At 37.3% G+C, this 19,189-nt stretch overlaps 5 protein-coding genes across 5 annotated transcripts; 4 read left to right on the forward strand and 1 right to left on the reverse strand. All coding sequences in view use genetic code 12, as the record gives it.

The window, feature by feature from the left end:
- Positions 1–347: 347 nt before the first annotated feature.
- Positions 348–4,409, forward strand: LPI9 (protein phosphatase regulator; the record flags this gene model as incomplete). Its single annotated transcript, XM_051818233.1, has 1 exon — positions 348–4,409. One exon carries the CDS (start codon positions 348–350, stop codon positions 4,407–4,409), a length of 4,062 nt encoding a protein of 1,353 aa, XP_051673653.1.
- An 86-nt stretch (positions 4,410–4,495) lies between these two features.
- On the reverse strand, positions 4,496–5,389 carry RPL5 (60S ribosomal protein uL18; the record flags this gene model as incomplete). Its single annotated transcript, XM_051818235.1, has 1 exon — positions 4,496–5,389. One exon carries the CDS (start codon positions 5,387–5,389, stop codon positions 4,496–4,498), a length of 894 nt encoding a protein of 297 aa, XP_051673654.1.
- Positions 5,390–7,831: 2,442 nt separating this feature from the next.
- CANMA_000841 (pepsin-like aspartic protease) lies at positions 7,832–9,499 on the forward strand (the record flags this gene model as incomplete). Its single annotated transcript, XM_051818236.1, has 1 exon — positions 7,832–9,499. One exon carries the CDS (start codon positions 7,832–7,834, stop codon positions 9,497–9,499), a length of 1,668 nt encoding a protein of 555 aa, XP_051673655.1.
- A 2,078-nt stretch (positions 9,500–11,577) lies between these two features.
- On the forward strand, positions 11,578–12,387 carry CANMA_000842 (uncharacterized protein; the record flags this gene model as incomplete). The annotated part of the gene is made up of 1 exon (XM_051818237.1): positions 11,578–12,387. One exon carries the CDS (start codon positions 11,578–11,580, stop codon positions 12,385–12,387), a length of 810 nt encoding a protein of 269 aa, XP_051673656.1.
- Positions 12,388–14,634: 2,247 nt separating this feature from the next.
- CANMA_000843 (CLB4) lies at positions 14,635–19,070 on the forward strand (the record flags this gene model as incomplete). The annotated part of the gene is made up of 3 exons (XM_051818238.1): positions 14,635–14,967; positions 15,509–17,529; positions 18,005–19,070. 3 exons carry the CDS (start codon positions 14,635–14,637, stop codon positions 19,068–19,070), a joined length of 3,420 nt encoding a protein of 1,139 aa, XP_051673657.1.
- Positions 19,071–19,189: the final 119 nt, after the last annotated feature.

A 19,189-nucleotide genomic window follows, 5' to 3' on the forward strand; every position in this document is an offset into this window, starting at 1 on the left:
AAAGCTTTCAATTATTCCAATTAATTTAATTGGGCTGCTGGTTTAACAAAAGAGTCACGTGTAGTCGGACTATATTTCTTATTTTACTTTTTTTTGTTTTTTGTTTTTTTCTTCTTTGTCTCTTTCAGTTTGAGTTTATCGTAATTATTTTTAAAATCTCCAAAATCTCTCTCTCGGTCCTTCCCCACCTTCAACTGGGAACAAAACTTTATCAAAATCATTTTTTAAATAAAAAGAAGAGACCCTTGTTGTGTACATTTATATATTTATCAAAACTAAAGAGTTCTATCTATCTACAATACTAATATTGCCATCACCTCCACGCTCTTTCTCAGGTTTAGTAAATTATGCCGGAACCTAGCTCAATCCTGCCTGACAATAAGAATGACGTTCCCACAAATCAACCTACACAGCACCACAACACTAGCAACATAACTATCACCAACCCCCATCAGAAACCACCCTGTGAAGAGATGAAAACGGGTGTTGCTAATGATGATGTAGACTGGCTATTTCGTGGGAAATCTAAAAAGATTGTCAAAAAGTTGGCTTCGAGTAATGAACAACAGAAGGAAGCCAAAGTTCAAGAAGCTAATGATAATGGTAAGCATGCAACACAGCGAGGATCAGTATCAGAAAGGAAGAAATCACAAGATGATGACCATACCCACACAGCAAATGGCACCGCTCAATCGCCACCACTGCAACAAAGAAGACGTTCTAGTGAACGTACTGATCAAACAACCCCATCCACTCCACCAGCGCACAAGACGAGGTCAAATGAAACACAAGCTACATCTGATGTACCAGAAACGTCTGTTACACCTTCTGCAGCTCCCACATCTGCAACGTCTGCAACCCCCCAATCTGAAAAGTCATCAAAACTAGATCGTTTGATTGGACGCTCTCGATCTTCTTCTGCATCATCTGTGCAACAGGTAAAGACACAAGCATCGCAGCCACTAGCGTCTTCCCTTTCCAATAGCACAAGACGTAGTAACAGCTTTAATTTTGTGCTGCCTTCACTAACCAGTGACTTGGTGTATAACGACCACGATGAAGCATTGGTTTCGCAGAAATCTGCTGGTTCCTCACCAGCCACATCCTCGCCAGCATCACCTGGTGTAACCCGTTCCAATAGTGGCAAAAGGGGTTTATTCAGCTCGTTATCCTCGAAATTCAAAAGTCTGTCTTCTACATCACAGCAGCAGCAACCACCGCAACATCCACAACAACCAGCACAGGCTTCTGCTTCCAAATCAACTGCTCAAACCCCAGTGTCTCCAAAGTTGAACCCAAGTTTGATTGGATCTGGTGCAAATCCAAAAAAGCAGGAGGATTTAATTTCCATGACTGACAAGTTACCAGCAGGTATGGGTATTCCTTCGCGTAGGAGAAGTTCAAGTAATTCCAAACCAGGTTCTGGGCTGTTGTTTAAAGATTCTTATCAAGATGAGAATCCATTAAGTTCATCACCAAACGAAAGTCGGGGTTTTTTCAGAAGAAGATCTTCAGCGGCGCCGCTTTCTAGAACAGCCTCGGCTCCGACAAAACCACAACGACTTGTCTTGAACAAAAACAAGGATAGAAAACTGCTTCCTTTAAAAGACTTGAAGGATGTCAAACTTCGTCGTGTTTCCTTTGCTATTGATAAATTGGAGTATGATCCTCAACAGCAAATCCCTTCTAGAAGACCCAAAAAGGGTAATGTTTTGATTCCCCAAGATCTTAACGCCCCGCCTCCAAGATTATGCTTGGGTATAGCTTCAAGCGATGGGGGTAAGGACAATCAAGGACAAGCTCCACAATATAGTGAGAGAGATGTGGCATTAGCTCTTGATGCGCAAAAGAGAGCCTTGAGTGAGGCCGAAAAACATTTATACGAAGCACACTTGCAAGCTAAGAGAATTGCTCAGGAAGTGGCTAATTTCAAACCATCAAAATCAAAGCTGAAGGATGGCAGCAATGTTGGTGAAATTGAGGAAGAGGAGGAGATTGATGCCAAAGTCAGTCACCGGAAATTGGCAAATGATGCCCAAATCGATCAGCCATTGCATGTACATGAGCAACATTTTGATGACGACTTGGAGCAATTGGAAAAAGAAATGACATTGGAGACAATTTACACCAGATGTTGCCACTTGAGAGAGATTTTACCAATACCGGCCACTTTGAAACAATTGAAAAATAAAGAAGCCCCTTTGGAAGTATTGAAAATGCTTAATCCAAAACCAACTTTGATTGATATCTTGTCGTTTTCGGATTTTATTGCCATCACACCCATCAATGCGGTAATCCTTGACAATGTTACAATGACTACCGAAATGTTGAAAATTTTACTAGGGTGTTTAACACACAACAAAGTCTTGGAGAAGCTTTCATTGCGAAATGTAGCCATTGATGATCATGGGTGGAGGTTGCTTTGTGCATTCTTGGCGCAGAATAAGACAGTCAAGAAGTTGGACATTTCCCAGCAAAGAATCAAATCAGATACTAGTCCTAATTGTATTAGAGGTAATTTGAATTGGAGCTTATTCACCCAATCGATTGTATATAGAGGGGGGATTGAAGAGTTGGTCATCAATGGATGCAAACTAGCTGATGACAAGTTTCATGAATTGGTCAACAAAGCAGTCAAGATTGCAACAAGGAGGTTAGGTGTTGCATCAACTGAGATGAATTTAACTAAAGCACAAATCGTAGCTGATTATGTCAGTGATCCCAATGCAAATTGTGTCGGAGTTGATATTGCATTTAACGACTTGAGTCAAGGCCAATTGCGTCCTTTTATTGATACATTCAACCGCGGTAACGATAAGTTGATGTTTCTTTCAATTAATTCGACTAATTTAACTGACGTTAATGAGACTGCCAAATTTTTAAAGAGTTTGATCAATGTACGAATGTTGCGGTTTTTCGACATGAGCTCGATTCCAAATGTATTTCCTGAGATTATTGCATCGTTGGCGGAATACTTACCTCAGTACACTAACTTGAGAAGGCTTCATTTGGACTTAAATGAGTTATCAGCACAGGCAATTGGATCTATTTCCATGTTTTTACACAAGGTCCCTAACTTGGTTCATTTGTCTCTTTTGGGAAATCGCAACTTGACTCATTCGGCAGCGGCAACTTTATATTCAGCTGTCAAGGCATCGTCAACTTTGTTTGCATTGGACCTTGATTATGATCTAGTCAGTGATGAATTGTCGCAACGGATTGCGTTTTACCTTATGAGGAATATGGATATGTCCTTGAACACGCAATATCCTATGACATCATTAAACAAAGAGGAGGACCTTATGTATGATGGTTCTTTGTTGATGGAAACTGCTGAAAAGTTGTTGACAGAAATGGATCATTCTGGGAAAAAGGAAGATTATAAAATACAACATATTGTGTCCAATGCTATGCTTGATAGGACAAGGGCAATACGAAAAGATATTCACATGGCAATTGACAACTTGTTTGCCAAAAGATCGAGCGGACAATTGTCATTCGAAGGCAAGGAGAGTCTTGTTAGATTCTGTTTACTAGATTCGTCATTGGAAAAAATACTACACACATTTGAAGAGCACGCGCAAAAGCTGACCCCCGAGGATGGAGAATCAGAACAGCAGCAACAGCAAGATCAGCAACAGTGTGAACCAGGAAGAAACCAAACTCCAGAGATTAAAGTTCATCCTGAGGCTGATTCGTTACATCAAAGTTCAAATGAATTAATCAGTGCTGGTCCGATATTATCGCCAAGAGCGTCATCCTTCCAACCTGTGACATCTTACTTTACCAATAATGATGTAAACTTGACTCCTCATCAGGTTGTTGTTGAGTCCAACGATGAAGGTAAGGATGTTATAATTGACAAATTCACTGGCCGTCCAGTACTAATGAGATCAGCTAGTCAAAGTAGTATTCATGCCAAACAACAAGAGATTGAAGAAGGTGAGTTTCACAAGCTCGGAATCTTTATGCAACTGAGAGAAAATCCAACTGAGACCAATGGCGCCAGCGGTGAAAATGGGGAGAATTGTCCTCGCAAAGGAATCCCCTTGTTGAATTCATTGCCCTCTGGATCAGAATTAAGAGATGCCATCATTGCTGCTAAAGGTATTGAAAATGTTGATGACTTGATTGACAAGATCAATAATAATAAAGTTGGTCTTGAAATTTTAGAGAGGGGAAAGAATGAGGAGACAAATGGGCGTGTACAGCAGGAACAACAGCAGCAACAAGAACAACAGCAACAGCAGAAGGTGACTTCCACTGTACCAATTCAGCAGGATGTTGCGCGCAGGCCTAGCTCAGACGAGTCAAAGGATGAAACGTTGAATCCAGTAGTGGATGAAGTATATGACAAGTTGTTAAATGATGCTGAACGTGTGAGACAGAAACAAGAGCCACATTACTAAAAGTGTATAGAGTTACTCGTATTTACATTTATAACTTTTTTAATCAAGAATGCTTCATTACATAAAACTATATGTACCTAAATATTCTAGTTATCAGCTTGGAATTCAGCAATCTTCTTAGCAATCTTAGCATCTCTTTCAGCCTTGGTCAATTTAGTTTGTCTGTATTTCTTTGATTCAGCAGCATATTGTTCCTTGGTGAATTTCTTTTCGGTTGGCTTGAAAGATGGGTCTTCTCTGATTTTTTCATGAGCATTGGTGTAGATTTCCTCAACATCTTCAGCTTCAATTTCATCAGCAATGTAGTTCTTGAACAAAGTTCTGAATTTTTCTTCATCATCATCCATCAATTCTTCCATGTACTCAGAAACGTGACCACCGAAGATGTACTTTCTCAACAATTCAGCATCCAATTCTTCAGCTTCGATATCCCAACCTGGGAATCTGTTTGCTGAGTGAGGAACGTACAATCCACCATCGGAAGCACCTTTCAAGACACCGAAAACTCTAGCACCGGTGGTGGTTCTTTGCAAACCAATGTCCAAAAAGACCTTGAATGGTCTTGGGCCATCTTCAACAGCTTCGGTCAATTCAAATTCACCTTCAACTTCTTCAACACCTTGGTAGGTTTCGTCCAAGCCCAATTTTTGCAAAGCTCTTCTGGCAACCAACAAACCAACGGCATAAGCAGCGGACCAGTTGGTCAAACCGTGGTTGATACCGTATTTTGGCAATTCGTGAGCATAAGCTGAAGTGAAAACAACATCACCAGTGATTTGAGCACTGACAATTTGGGCAATAATGTCCTTGTTGGTGAATCTAACAACCAATCTGTACTTTGGGGTGTTGTACTTGGCCTTGTGTTGAGTAACCAATCTCTTTCTTTGGTAGTAGTCGGTTTTACCTTCTTGTCTTCTACGGAAAGGAGTTTGGAATCTGGAGTGGTAAGCAGATGATTTTTGAGTCTTTTGGAAAGGCATTTTCTAATATGGCTTGGTTTAGCTTGTAAGACAGGAGAGTAAAAGGGGAAAAGCTGTGAAAAATTTTTCAGAAAATAGTTGGTTTTAGAGAGGGATGAAAAAAAAAACTCTTCTATTTTTCAGTTTATCACTTGTACACGACTTTTTTGTGGAAAAATTGTAAAATTGGTAGCGATTTGGGAAGCCCTAACTGCTACCATTCAAGCGACGACAACTATGTAAATGAGGTGTATAATAAGCAAAATCCTATCTGTCAAAAATCAGATCACATATTAGCTATGTACTTTGATTAACGTTTTACTTAAGTCTAAAACCAACTAAGTTTGTTTTAAAACAACTGCAAACTTTCCAAATTTTAATAGTAATGCAATCAGAGTCGAATTCTGCCGCGATTTAAAGTTTATAAGAATCAAACTCTGTTATTATAATCCAATAGCAACATGAGCACTCTTTTAGTACGTGTATTGACTTTTTTTTGTTGGTGAAGGAGTATAAACACTAGTTTGGGTGCAAAGCCACTCGTATTCTTCAACCACCAAAGCATAGCATTGTATGTTTCAATGACGTCGTATGTCTACTGATGAAGTTATCTTATGGTACCTGAGTATTATATAATCACTCAATATAACCTCATTACTCACAATATCTATTGTTATATTTGACAATATGTGAGATCGCAGCAATTATTATATTGATCCTATATATAGTTTCAATGCGTACCTTGAAATGACAACTACCAAACAGCTCGTAAGTCAGACTGCAGGATTTTTATTGCTCCATGGTTATTTAAGAGAAGCAGTTTAAAGAGTAGATGAGCCGCAAATCTATTTCCAAAAGAATTGTTTCAACCCTCATTCTTCGGCGTTTGTTCCTAAAAAACGGCTCCAAATGCCAGATTGAAGTCCATAATTGAGCATAGTTTTAATTCATTGAGCCAGCATATACTATCACTAAATTGCTGTTCCGGGGATAAGTTTATAACCAATCATAAACTAATTTCTCGTAAAAAAACGATTGAGAGCATAACAATACTGCCATAGAAAAAAAAATTCACCCATTCTCCGCTCTGCACTCCCGGAGAGAGACACCTTGTGTAATTAATTTTAGAAGCTATGCGTGTTTTTTCTTTGCTGCAAGAGAAAAAACGCGGAGTGTATCATCACATCACTCGTGCCGCTTGTACAATTTCATCCACGCTTTGTAAAAGCTTAGGAAGCAGAAAATTCTTCGTAACTGTTTTTAAAAATAAACTTCAACCTGGCAAAAGACACGACTGAGGGAATAACTAATCGCATCGGAGATGATGGCCAGGGAATGAGAGGGGAGAGGCTGATATAAGAGTCCCCTTCCCCTTGATGAACTAAACCTTGCTTGACCGTTTCTATCAAGAAAGAACTTTAAGGTTCCGTGGAAATAGAGCATACATAAGGTTTTATAAACAAAGACTAAAAAGGGCAGCAAAGTCGCTTAAAAAGGTTGCTGTGATTCAATTGGGAAACTACTGGAGAAGGCTTGGTGACGTAAACCAAATTGAATAATAGGGTTGTGTCTTGTATATTATGTATTGTTATAAGACGTGGCAGTGGTGGTTAGAAAGAGGGAAAGCTAAACTTGACCAGAAATGGAATTGAAGTTGACTAATTTGTTCTGTTTGTTTTTCTGTTCCTTATTTTGTGTGTATTCTCCATTTGTTGTTTCGTATAACCGATTATTATTTTTATATTTTTTTACATTTTTTTCGATTTTCGATTTTCGATTTTCATTTTGGTTCCTATAATTAGAAGGGTGTCAAAAAAACAAAAAAAAAAAAAAATAAAAAGCGAATGGAATGCATGAGCTTTTCTTGTTATTTTGTATATACACGGATAGGAAATGCAAAAGGGAGAGAATCAAGTTGCAATGACGGAACCAGATCTACATAATCAGCCACTTAAGAGTATCATAAAAAGAGGCACATGATACGTCTTCATTATGCTTTACGAGGGCTAATTCATAGTTGCCAAGTAATTAATCCTCTCTATGTGATTGTTTTTGCTTTCTTTTTTTGCCATTTTGTGTTTGAGTAGAAAAAGAAGAAGAAAAAGAACCAAAGAAATGAAAATTCTCCTAATACAATATTAGCGCCCAACACAAACTAAAAGTACATGATTGCTACCAACTCCAAAGTTCGTAAACCATCGACGACGACAACAAAAAACAAAGCTTCATACGGACTCCTTTCCCATTTTCATAACTTTGTAACTAAAACAATTCTAAGCCTAATTGCTCCAGTTTTGTTTCTGGCTAATGAACTAAAAATAAAAAAACGCCGTGATAGTTTCGCAGCCTAAAAGTGATTACTATAAATAAACGAGGATTATCCCACACATCTCATAACTCTTACACTCTCTAGCAACTTGTTGTTTTCATAATCATTCGTTTACAACTACAGAGATTGAAAATATGAAGTTCGTCAACAGTGCCTCCTTGACAACCACGTTATTAACGTTGGCTCCCTTGATTTCAATCGCATCAGCTGGTCAAGCACCAGGAAGTTTGAAAATGGATTTCAAAGTCAAAAGAGATGCATCAAATAATGATGCCCCCTTGCTCGATAGCTATGAACGTAGACTTGCTAAACGCGCAGAAGAAGATGAAGACCAAGGAGCTAGACCGGTTAATTTGGAATTGATCAACAACAAGACCGTTTATTTGGCTGAATTGTACATTGGTTCAAACGAAGATTGGGTCGAAGTACAAATTGATACCGGTAGTTCCGACCTTTGGGTTATGTCTAGTGATGTCACATGTGAAAAGTCATCAGACTCAAAGAGAAAGAGAGACCAACCATCGAAGTCGGAAAATATTTATGCCAACAAGCGTGACGATGAGAGCGACATTGCCCTGTACATTTCTGCTCATCCAGATAGCACTGAGTTCCCAGAACCAGGAGATGATGGTCTTGATGATTCTAGCTCAAGTTCTGACGATGGATCTGGCTCACAAACTTGTACCGCCATGGGTTCGTTCAATACCGCTAATTCCGATACTTTTGTTCAAAATGATACATTGCCATTCTTGGCCATTTATGCTGATAATTCTAATGCAATTGGTTTCTGGGGTCATGACACTGTGAAAGTCGGCAATCTTTCGGTAAAAGATGTCAGCTTCGCTATTGTCAATAGCACCACCAATAAGGCTGGTGTATTTGGTGTTGGATTACCTGGATTGGAAACAACTGCTGAATCAGGAAGCGAGTATGAAAATTTCCCCCTCAAGTTGAAATCAGAGGGAATAATTAACAAAGCATTGTATTCATTATACTTGAATGACGTTAACACCTCCACTGGCTCTATTTTGTTTGGTGCTATTGACCATGCTAAATATGAAGGTACCTTGGAAACATTGCCAGTGTTGGCATCCGATAACAACTCTACAAAGCATGCTGACTTTAAAGTTGAAGTCACTGACGTCACCCTTAATTTTGAGGATAGCCTGAAAAATATCTTGAATAACACTACCGGTGCTATATTAGACTCTGGGGCCACCTTGTCGTTTTTGTCGTCAGACCAAGTAGATTTGGTAGGTCAAGCTATTGGTGGTAATTACTCCGAGAAGGAGTCGATTTACCAAGTTGATTGTTCATACCAAGATTTAGATTCAACATTGGATATCAAATTTGGTAAAAACAAGACTATCAAAATCCCTTTCCATAGTTTGATTGTCGAAGATGACGGAAAATGCTATTTGGGTCTTCAAACAGCTCCAGAATCAGGCTACATCTTGTTTGGTGACAATGTGTTGAGGAATGCTTATATTGTTTACGATGTCGAAGATTTAGAAGTTCACATTGCTCAAGCTTACTACGCTGATGAAGAAGATATTGAAGTTGTTGTTGGAAAAGTCAACAGTGGCGGAGGACAAAACTCAACATCAGTTGGTGGAGGTAATGGATCAAACTCTACATCATCAAACTCGTCATCATCAAACCCATCGTCATCATCCAACGGTACTTCAACTCAGCCAAGTACCAAGCCATCAAGCGGAAGTACCAATGGTGGATTGTCAGTCTACAATTTGTCATGGGTCTCTGTCATTGCCGGATTGGTGATCTCATTTAGCTTGTTATAATCTTGCCCTTTAGTTACGTTATCTTTTATTTACGTTATCTTCCAATAAAAAAACTTTTTTTTCAAATAAGGTTAAACGTTGTAGCCTTGTATACCAAAATCCGTATGAATGCCAACCAAATAGTCTTCGCTCTTGAATAAGGCTGTAGCCAGAACAATTGCACAACAAATAAAAAAAATATGTGTTGCCAATATATTTCACAGTTGGATTCTTTTTGGGAGGACACATCTCTCTGCAAATTTCATACAAACTGTTTATCTGTTAGAAGGACATCGTCAATTGAGTATTTGCTTTGTTTGGTAGTTTTGTGGATTTTAGCCAAAGACTAAAAGTGTGATGATACGACATGACGTGAATGGAATGAATAAGTGTGGATCTTTTTGGTGTCACAAACTTTAAAAACAGAACAATACAACAGCAAAGAATAAAGCGAATCTGTGGCACAGTTATATACATATGGTTGGAATACATTATACACATACCACTTTTAAGTGGGACCTGTGGAAAGAAGATGAAAAGTGGGTAATAAGAGCAAAGTTGGCAAGTTATAGGAAATGTATAAAATTTTGTGTGTGAAGGTGTAGTAGTTTTGATCTCATTTGATGAAAGTTGCAAAAGCAAAAACGAAAGGGGAAATCCCACAAAACTCAAAAAAAAAAGTAACCACCAAGAAGTATTATCTAAAGACAGAAGACGGAATAGAGTAGAATGCTTGCCCCATATTTAACTGATTATGTAGCACATGTACATATGTGTATCGAAAACTTGGATGTTGACCAAGTGTCTATGATTTAATATTAACATCCCGCGAGAGCCACGAAAGAGACGAAAGATAAACCTATAATGCAAGTGAAGTACACATAGTATACATTTTTCAGAGGAAGAATAAGGTGATTAGTATCAAAGGTTGAATTGAGGCGGGATGAATGGCATTACCGTATCATATTTCCGCCTCGTGCAACAGCAGATTTTAATAATATATGAAGTATTGACTTTATTTTTATAAGTATTATTATTACGATATTTAACAGAAACAGAATATTGCATATGTCTAGTGTGTAAATATGTATTGTGTACGAAAGAAGATTGACCGTGGGTGGGTGAAGTGAAAGTATTACTCTTGGCTTTGGTATTCTTACTCTTGTGATTATTAATTATTATTAAAAACAAGTTTATGTGCGTGATCACAGTTGATTAAATTCAGTCAATAAAGACAAAATAGGACTTAAGTACAAAATGAAAAGGTATTTGGTGTGAAGTTTACACTAAAGATATACTGTTTCTCGATCAGTACGTAGTTTTAGTATGAAATCTGGTGTATATGTGTTCTGTATTAGTGGATAACTCTGTTGCTGTTGCTTGTTTCAGTCTTCTAACTATGGATAACAATCTAAATCCACTGTCTCACTCTATTCTTTCTGCCCATGTGTGTGTCTGGACATGTCCTATTGTTGATTATGTCAATCTGCCAACGGAGTTCCATCAACATTTTGGTATTGTGTAATTTATGTTATATGCAGTGTACCCAAAATGATATTAAACAAACAACTTATTATTATTATTACATTTCTTCCTTTTCTCTAATTGTTACTTTTTGTCTCTTATTGTTTCCTCTTTTAAAATTAAAAAACATTATTATGTCTGTACGATACTATTATTATTATTATATTGTGTAATATATTACATAATACAAAGGTATGTATCTCTTATTAAATAACCTTTATTACACAAACTTAATTGAGATTTTTTAATTCTTACATCACCTTTCTTTCTATCTATCCCCCTCCCCTTTTCTTTTTCTTTTTCTTTATTTTTAAAATGTATTGTCTGATTAAATAACCCCCGAGAAATAGCAACTGCTTAATCTTGATGTAGATATATATTTGTATATATATGTATAGGTATATATATGCTTTCTTTAAATTTGTATTTGCTTTTCTTTTTATCAACACTCGTATCTACAATCTAAAATCTAAAATCTAAAATCTACAGTCGACTATCTACTATAGTTAAACGTACTTTCTGTGTCTAAGTTGGAACCACTACCACTACTCCATACTACACACTGCTATTGTACGATGTTACAATCGCCATTCAATTATATCCCTAAAGAGAAGAAGAGGAAACTGAACCGTATCACCAACACTATTACCTCCAACAAGAGTAGTAGCAACAACAGTCAAATTGACATTTGCAATTGTTCATCTACCACACCAAATACTTCTCATTATGATGACAATGATGTATCATTATTATTACACACACCACCACCAAGCACTCACAAACATCATCAACAGTTTAAAAAGCAAAGACTATGCAACACTAAAAAGACTGACTTAGAGTTGAGAATTACACCAACGAGACCATCTGCACCAGCTACTCCAAATACACCAATAGCAGTACATTTTAATTGTGCTGATGATTACTGCAACACGACAATAGGCTCGTCAGTTAATAATGCTAACCCAGCTTCCATTCTGTCAACACCAACTACTCCACCAATGGAGATTTGCCAAGAACAGCAACATCAAAGACATTATAGACAAGTGACCTCACCCCCACCAACAACAAGCTACATCACTACCAAAGAAATGTCTTGCTTTAACCATAGTGAAGACAATTCCAAATTTCGTCGCCATTCTTTTTGTTCTTCTTCATTAATTGAAACCAAGTTAAAGCTAATACAAGTGAAGCTAGGGTATCTCGAAGATTCAGCAGCTAAAGATGATGTCACTGAGTTGGTGCAGTCGACAATTGATGAGTTGAAGCATTGCCAACAAGAACAAGAGAAGGAGATTAAGTTACCCAAGCGCAAATATGATGAGTTTATTATTACAACCCATGATTTATTGCTGGTTCCTGAAAATCAAGGTTTTGTTTCAAGGTGATAATTTAGAGTGAGAGTGTGTGTGTGCTTTTGTTTTGCTTACATTTAGATGGTTATTTCTTTGTTGTTTTATTTGAAAGAGAGACCCGGGATTTCAGAGTTTTGTTGGTTCTTTGAGGTTTTGCTGTATTATTCACTATATTACTGTCTTTGTTTTGTCATATTGGTTTGGTTTGGTTTGGTTTGGGTTCGGTTTTTCGGTTTCTGTTTGAGAGAGTTTTTGTTGATTTGGGATTTTAATTTGTATACTGTTATCTTGTAGTAGTTAGTATGTTTAGTTTTTAAAAATGTATATTTAGATAATAAGCGATAAAAATGAGGCATTTGCGTAAGAAGAAGCATTAAGGAGGAAGATGGTGAATGGTAAGGTGGGAGGAGGATTTATGGGAACAATAGATGGTTAGTGTTACTTCGTATGCGTAGATAATTTGTTTAAACTGTTTGAGACGATTTGACAACTAAAACAAAAACTGGAAGAAGGAGACGAAGCTGGAAACGAAGTTGAAGACGAAGCTAGAGAAAGATGTTGTTTAAGGACTTAAGCGCTTAAATGCGACATTGTTGGGTAAGAACACAATGTAATACCGAGAATTCTAATGCCAAACAAGTATAGTCTCATTGTCTATATGTACATATGTATCTAGTGTAATACATACTACTACTAATAACTACTACTAAGAATAACATCTAAAACAGATAAAAACGCAATTCGGTTGAAGTTTAGTATTTGCTGGTCTCTTTGTTTTAGTTTTAGTTTTAGTTTATGTATATCATAACCCTACCCTACAAGGGTTAAATTAATCAGAAGTAAAACACTAAAACCACTATAAACAATAAATGAATTGGATAAAGTTAGACAAAGAGAAGGATGAAGGGATACAAAACAATGAAAAGTGGCTAAAGATAGAAAGGGTAGGATGTGGATTGCATGTGTGTGTGCATATGTGTATGTGTATGTGTATGTGTATGTGTATGTGTATGTGTAGTGTGTAGTGTGTATTTGTGGTTGTAATGTTTTTGTAACAGCTAAGCCCTACAGTATCTTCACAGATATACGTATATAGATATAGATACATACCATACATATGGATTCATAACTATGCATGTATCAACTGATGTACTCCCTCTACTCTTATTGTGTTTAGATAGATATTAATAGATAGATTGATACTGATAGATGTATAGATAGAAAATGATTGTGTGTCCCCATTGTTTTCAAAAAAATGAGTTTATTACCAATTAGGAAATACAATTAGAAATTAAAGAAATTAAGAAATACTATGTCACCTTTCTCCTTGTTCTTCTTTTTGACATCTTTTTATCACCGTCTAATCTTACGCTTGCTTAAGTTACGTTACGTTGTTTGTTGGAACTCTTTGTCTTTGTCTTCCTCTTTCCGCATGTGATTGGGTGGTTGTGTGTGTTTACTTGAACTTATAGCTTTTCTTTGGTGCACAAAATGTACCACGAGTTAAAGATTAAAAAAAAAGTGAGAAAACAACTGCTGCTCTTATTGCCTGCTCCTATTCTGTTTGCAAATATTCCAGAAAAATACTATTTCCCTTCGGTTCCATATTTCTCTGTCTTTTTTTCAATTATATCCACGTTTGTCGTCTATTGTTTAAGGTATTTTGTGTATGTATGTACATAAATTGGCACGGAATTTCAATGCTTTTACTTTGCCACAATTACCAAAAAAGCAATATATTACACACACAGTCAACTGTATGATAAATTACTTTAATGGTGAAGGCACTGATGAGTACACATCAACATTAACAACTTCAACTTTAGTTAATTGAAAACTACTGCTTTGAGCTTTTAATTATGAGGAGCCCATATTATTTAGAGTTTATTCAATGCTAAAATGGACAAAAAGAAGAAGAAAAAGATGTTTGAAAATTACTACCTGTCTACTTTCTTAAAATTTAACTACAGCCACTAACCACTACTACTTTATTACTACAAAGCAGTGTTTGTGTTCAGGTGTCCATTACCACTTACTTTCAATCAAAATAACGCCATCAAATCACGTGCTTGGTGTCGCAAACACTTATTTACAGACATGGCTAAGTAGAAGGGAACTCACTCACATGCATTCAGGGTATTAGACAACAACCGCATAGATTGCATACTTGCGGTAATATTAATGTTAACTATGAATTTTTCCTTGGGCATCGTTATGGCAGTTGATGTAGCCCTTTTTCAACAATGTTTATTAGATTCAGCACCACTAACAAATACCACTATGACACGCAGTGATTATATCCCAATAACCAACGATTCAGAACCATTAGAATCATATCATTTACGGCTTTGTCCATCATTAAGTTTAATTAGTGGTAACTTGACGCAAAAGTTTTTGCAGTGTATTGAATTATATGCTAGTGATGTTCATATCACTTTTACATTTGAGGACTCGGAGCAAGGTTTGTTGGAAGAGATTGATGCTCATAACTGGAACAAAAGGGGAAACCATACTATAAGGGGAATTTTGTTTAAAAGAGATGTGGACTATGATGGGTTGTTAGCAAGCAATGACAAAAATTGCGGCAATAATAATGACCTATGGACTTGTCCGGTAAGGGCAGCAGATAATTGAGGGTGATTACCTTACCAGCGACGTATATATTGTACGTTTGATTGGGAATAGAATCACCCAGTCTAATCCACCTCCACTCTCCACCTTTATAAGATCTTCTTTCTTTAATCCGTGTCCTTTTTATTTGTTTGTTTCTCTTCTTGTTTATTGTTATTTGTTTACTTTATATACACCCTCTCAGAGTTGTACAGTTTTGGTCAAAAACCAAAACATTCACACAGAGACACCAAAAAAAAAAAAACAAATACACCACAAAACACACAACAACAAACAACAACCAAAACAACAACCAAAACAACAATAAACAACACACATTAAAAATTTTTTAACTAAAACTCACAACAACCACCTTCACCACCGCCAACTCTTATTACATTGATATACAGCATAGGAGTCCAAACACTCCAACACCTTACTCTCCAATCTACTTCACACACAGACACACACATTCAATTGATTAATTAAACTTGACTAAATCTTTTTTTTTTTCCAGCATATCATCTGTTGATCTTCCTTTTAGCAACAACCACCACAACATCGCCATCCACAAGCACAACCATCATCACCACCAACAATGAGGTCTTACAAAACTGTCAATGATGAGAACAAACCAAGTCACCATCTCAGGACTAAATCAGATATTTATAATCTAACTAGCAGTAGTAGTTCTAGTGCTCATGCTAATGGTATTGCTAATGCTAATGGAAACATCATCAACAACCACACCAAAACCGCATCTGGATCAATTTACAAGTCGACAAGACTGTCTGACTCACATTTGGGTTCACTGCATAGAGAAGCATTGAGTGATTTAACAGCTCATGAGAATTACAAGTCGCGTCTCAAGTCACAACAACAACAACAACAACAGCAGCAGCATCATCTGCAACCGCATCTACAATTTCAACAATCATACCCTTATTCTCACCACCAGCACAGCAGTAGCAATAGCAGCAGCAGTATTGGCAGTGGCGTAGCTACTTCAGGTACAACTTTGAGTCAAACAAAATTAGAAATCTACAAACAAGCAACACAAAATCTCCATCTCTACAAGAAACCAAGATTGGAGAAGGTGTTGCGTAAAGAACATGGTTTTGGCTTTGGTGATAACGATGAAGAACCGAAAAGTACGTCTGATGAAGCAGTGGAATCTAGTGATGATAAGGAGAATCGAAACCCGCTGCTGACACAACCACAACCACAACCACAATTGCATTTACAACAACATCAACAACACAAGTACCTGCACCAGGAAAATCAACAGCTGCACAACAGAATACATGATGAGGCAAAGTACCAACACCAGCACCAGCAGCAACCATTACGTTCCCATGACACATACGAAATGCATTTTAAGGAGGAGTTAGATGAGGAGGAGTTTACTGATGATGAAATATACAACACTAGTTATAGTAATGTCCGTGCTGCTGATGATGGTGACGATGAATTGGGAATCCAAACAGTTGTCAAGCAGAGCAATACTAGAGATAATGGTGTAGATGAGTACTACACTAGGGACGACGACGTACAAACAGAAAAGGAGGTTTCAATGGAAACGACAATAAAACAGGATGACACATTGTCCACCCACGAACAGGATGAAGAGCACCAGCAGGAGGAGCGTGAACAAGCTCTCTCAAAAGCACAACTGCATTCTAACCGCCAGCATCGTGCTGAAACTATTACTCCCATGAAACCATTATGGGACTTATCCATCAAAATGGAGTTGCGAAGGATCGTTGACAAGTATTCACGAACAACATTGGATGAGGATGATGAAGATACTTATGATGCCTCGATGGTTGCTGAGTACGCTCCCGAAATATTCAATTACATGCGTAGTTTGGAAGAAAGGTATAAACCCGATCCCTATTACATGGATCGTCTTCAAGATGAGTTGAGATGGGGTATGAGAGCAGTTTTGATTGATTGGGTGGTTCAAGTGCATGGCAAATTCAACTTACTTCCAGAAACCCTTTTCCTCACTGTCAATTATATCGACCGATTTCTTTCCAAGCGTAAAGTCTCCTTATCGAAATTTCAATTGGTGGGTGCAGTGGCATTTTTCATTGCTGCTAAATATGAAGAAATTAATTGTCCTACAGTACAAGAAGTGGCGTTCATGGCTGATAATGCTTATACCATAGATGACTTTTTAAAAGCTGAACGATTCATGATTGATGTGCTCGAATTTGATATGGGATGGCCGGGACCAATGTCGTTTCTTCGACGCACATCGAAAGCTGATGATTACGACTACGAAACACGGACATTGGCCAAATACTTTTTGGAAATTACTATAATGGATGCTCGATTTGTAGCCTCGTCACCGAGTTGGTTAGCTGCTGGTGCACACTACCTTTCGCGAGTGTTATTGAATCGTGGTGAATGGACAGAACCACATGTGTTCTATAGTGGGTATACTGAACGGCAGTTGAGACCTTTGGCAGAGCAATTGTTGGAGAATTGCCGTTTTGGTGAAAAGAATCACAAGGCGATTTTCGAAAAGTACCTGGAAAGAAGATTTAGAAGGAGCTCATTGTTTGTTCGGGAGTATTTTGAAAATTTTTAAAGAAACAAACGAGGAGGTGGGTGTGGAGCTTTCTGAGTCACTTTGAATAAAATTTGGCTTTAACTTTTTAAAAATTTTAATATTAAAACTTAGCATCAATTTCATTTGTATTATTTTTAATAAAGATAACGATATTCATTAGTATTGTGTAGTAGTGTGCGGCTTTTACTGTTTGAGGAAGTGACGCGTGTTACGCAGAGCGATAAGATCGAAAATATGAAGAAAAAAAAAAAAAAAAAAAAAAAGAAGAAAAAAAGCATGGAGTGCTCACTCTAGATCCTTTACGAACTTTATAACAACGATGGAGCTTATATGGAATAAACTACCTCTCAAGGAAGCAGAAGTAAGCTTAGCAAAAGTGTTACGATGTGGTCAAACCTTCCGATGGAAGAGTATAAACAATGTATGGTCATTTGCCATTCTGGATCGAATAGTCTTGTTAAGGCAGGATCAGGATTATATATACTATTCACAAGTGATGGCTAAACAACAACAACAACAGCAGAGGCAACAACGTAATTCACGTGATAATTGTGATATTGACAACTCCACGCTTGGTTTCATTGAAGATTACTTTGCCCTCGATGTTAAATTAACTGACTTGTATCAACACTGGAAATTAAATCATGCCCCGTATATCACTACTAAAGTGAAGCAACAATCACCGTTTGATTTATTCAGTGGTATACGTACACTAAGACAAGATCCATGGGAATGTTTAATCTCATTTATTTGTTCGTCAAACAACAACGTCAAACGGATTCTGAAAATGTGTGACAATTTATGTATACATTTTGGCAACTACATCAATGATTACGAAGGTATTTCATTTTATTCCTTCCCTAGTCCTCAACAGTTATCAGCGGATCCTTCAGTAGAGACAAAATTACGTGATTTGGGGTTTGGATATCGAGCCAAGTACATTTACCAAACGGCTTGCAAATTCACTGATGATGAAAAATTCCCCCAAATAAATCTCGATAGATTGAATGGTTTACGCCAGGAATCGTATGAAGAAGCACATGAGTTTTTGCTACAATTGACAGGGGTGGGTCCTAAAGTGGCTGATTGTATATGTTTGATGTCATTGGATAAATCGAATATTGTCCCTATTGACACTCATGTTTACCAAATTGCTGTGCGTGATTTCAAATACAAAGGTGGTAAGAGGGAGACCAAGACTTTGAATAAAGCGATGCATGATGATATAAGACGGTTTTTCCAAGATATATTTGGTGAATATGCAGGTTGGGCACAGTCGGTCTTATTTGCTGCTGATTTAGCCGATTTGAACAATGGGGTTAATGTTGTTGAAGTGAAGAAAGAAGTTGAAGCTAATGATAAGGTGGATTTTAGCGTGAGTATAAAGCAAGAAGTTGCTAAGGACGAGAAAGAGAGTGTATTGAGTACCACTAAAAGAGTTAAATCGGTAAAGACGGAATCCTCAGTGAATGGGAACAAAAGAGTCAAAAAGTTAAAGACAAAAGCTTCAATTGCTGTTAAATCCTGAGTATAGAAGTTAAGTTACTACTACAAAATATTTCAACATGCACAAAAATATATGCCTCTGATGTATATTACACTAATGAATTTGTAAAGAAATGGTTGATATGTGTGACATGACTCGTT

Source organism: Candida margitis, assembly GCF_024628925.1.
Source record: "Candida margitis strain CBS 14175 chromosome Unknown scaffold8, whole genome shotgun sequence".
Lineage (NCBI taxonomy): Eukaryota > Fungi > Ascomycota > Pichiomycetes > Serinales > Debaryomycetaceae > Lodderomyces > Lodderomyces margitis.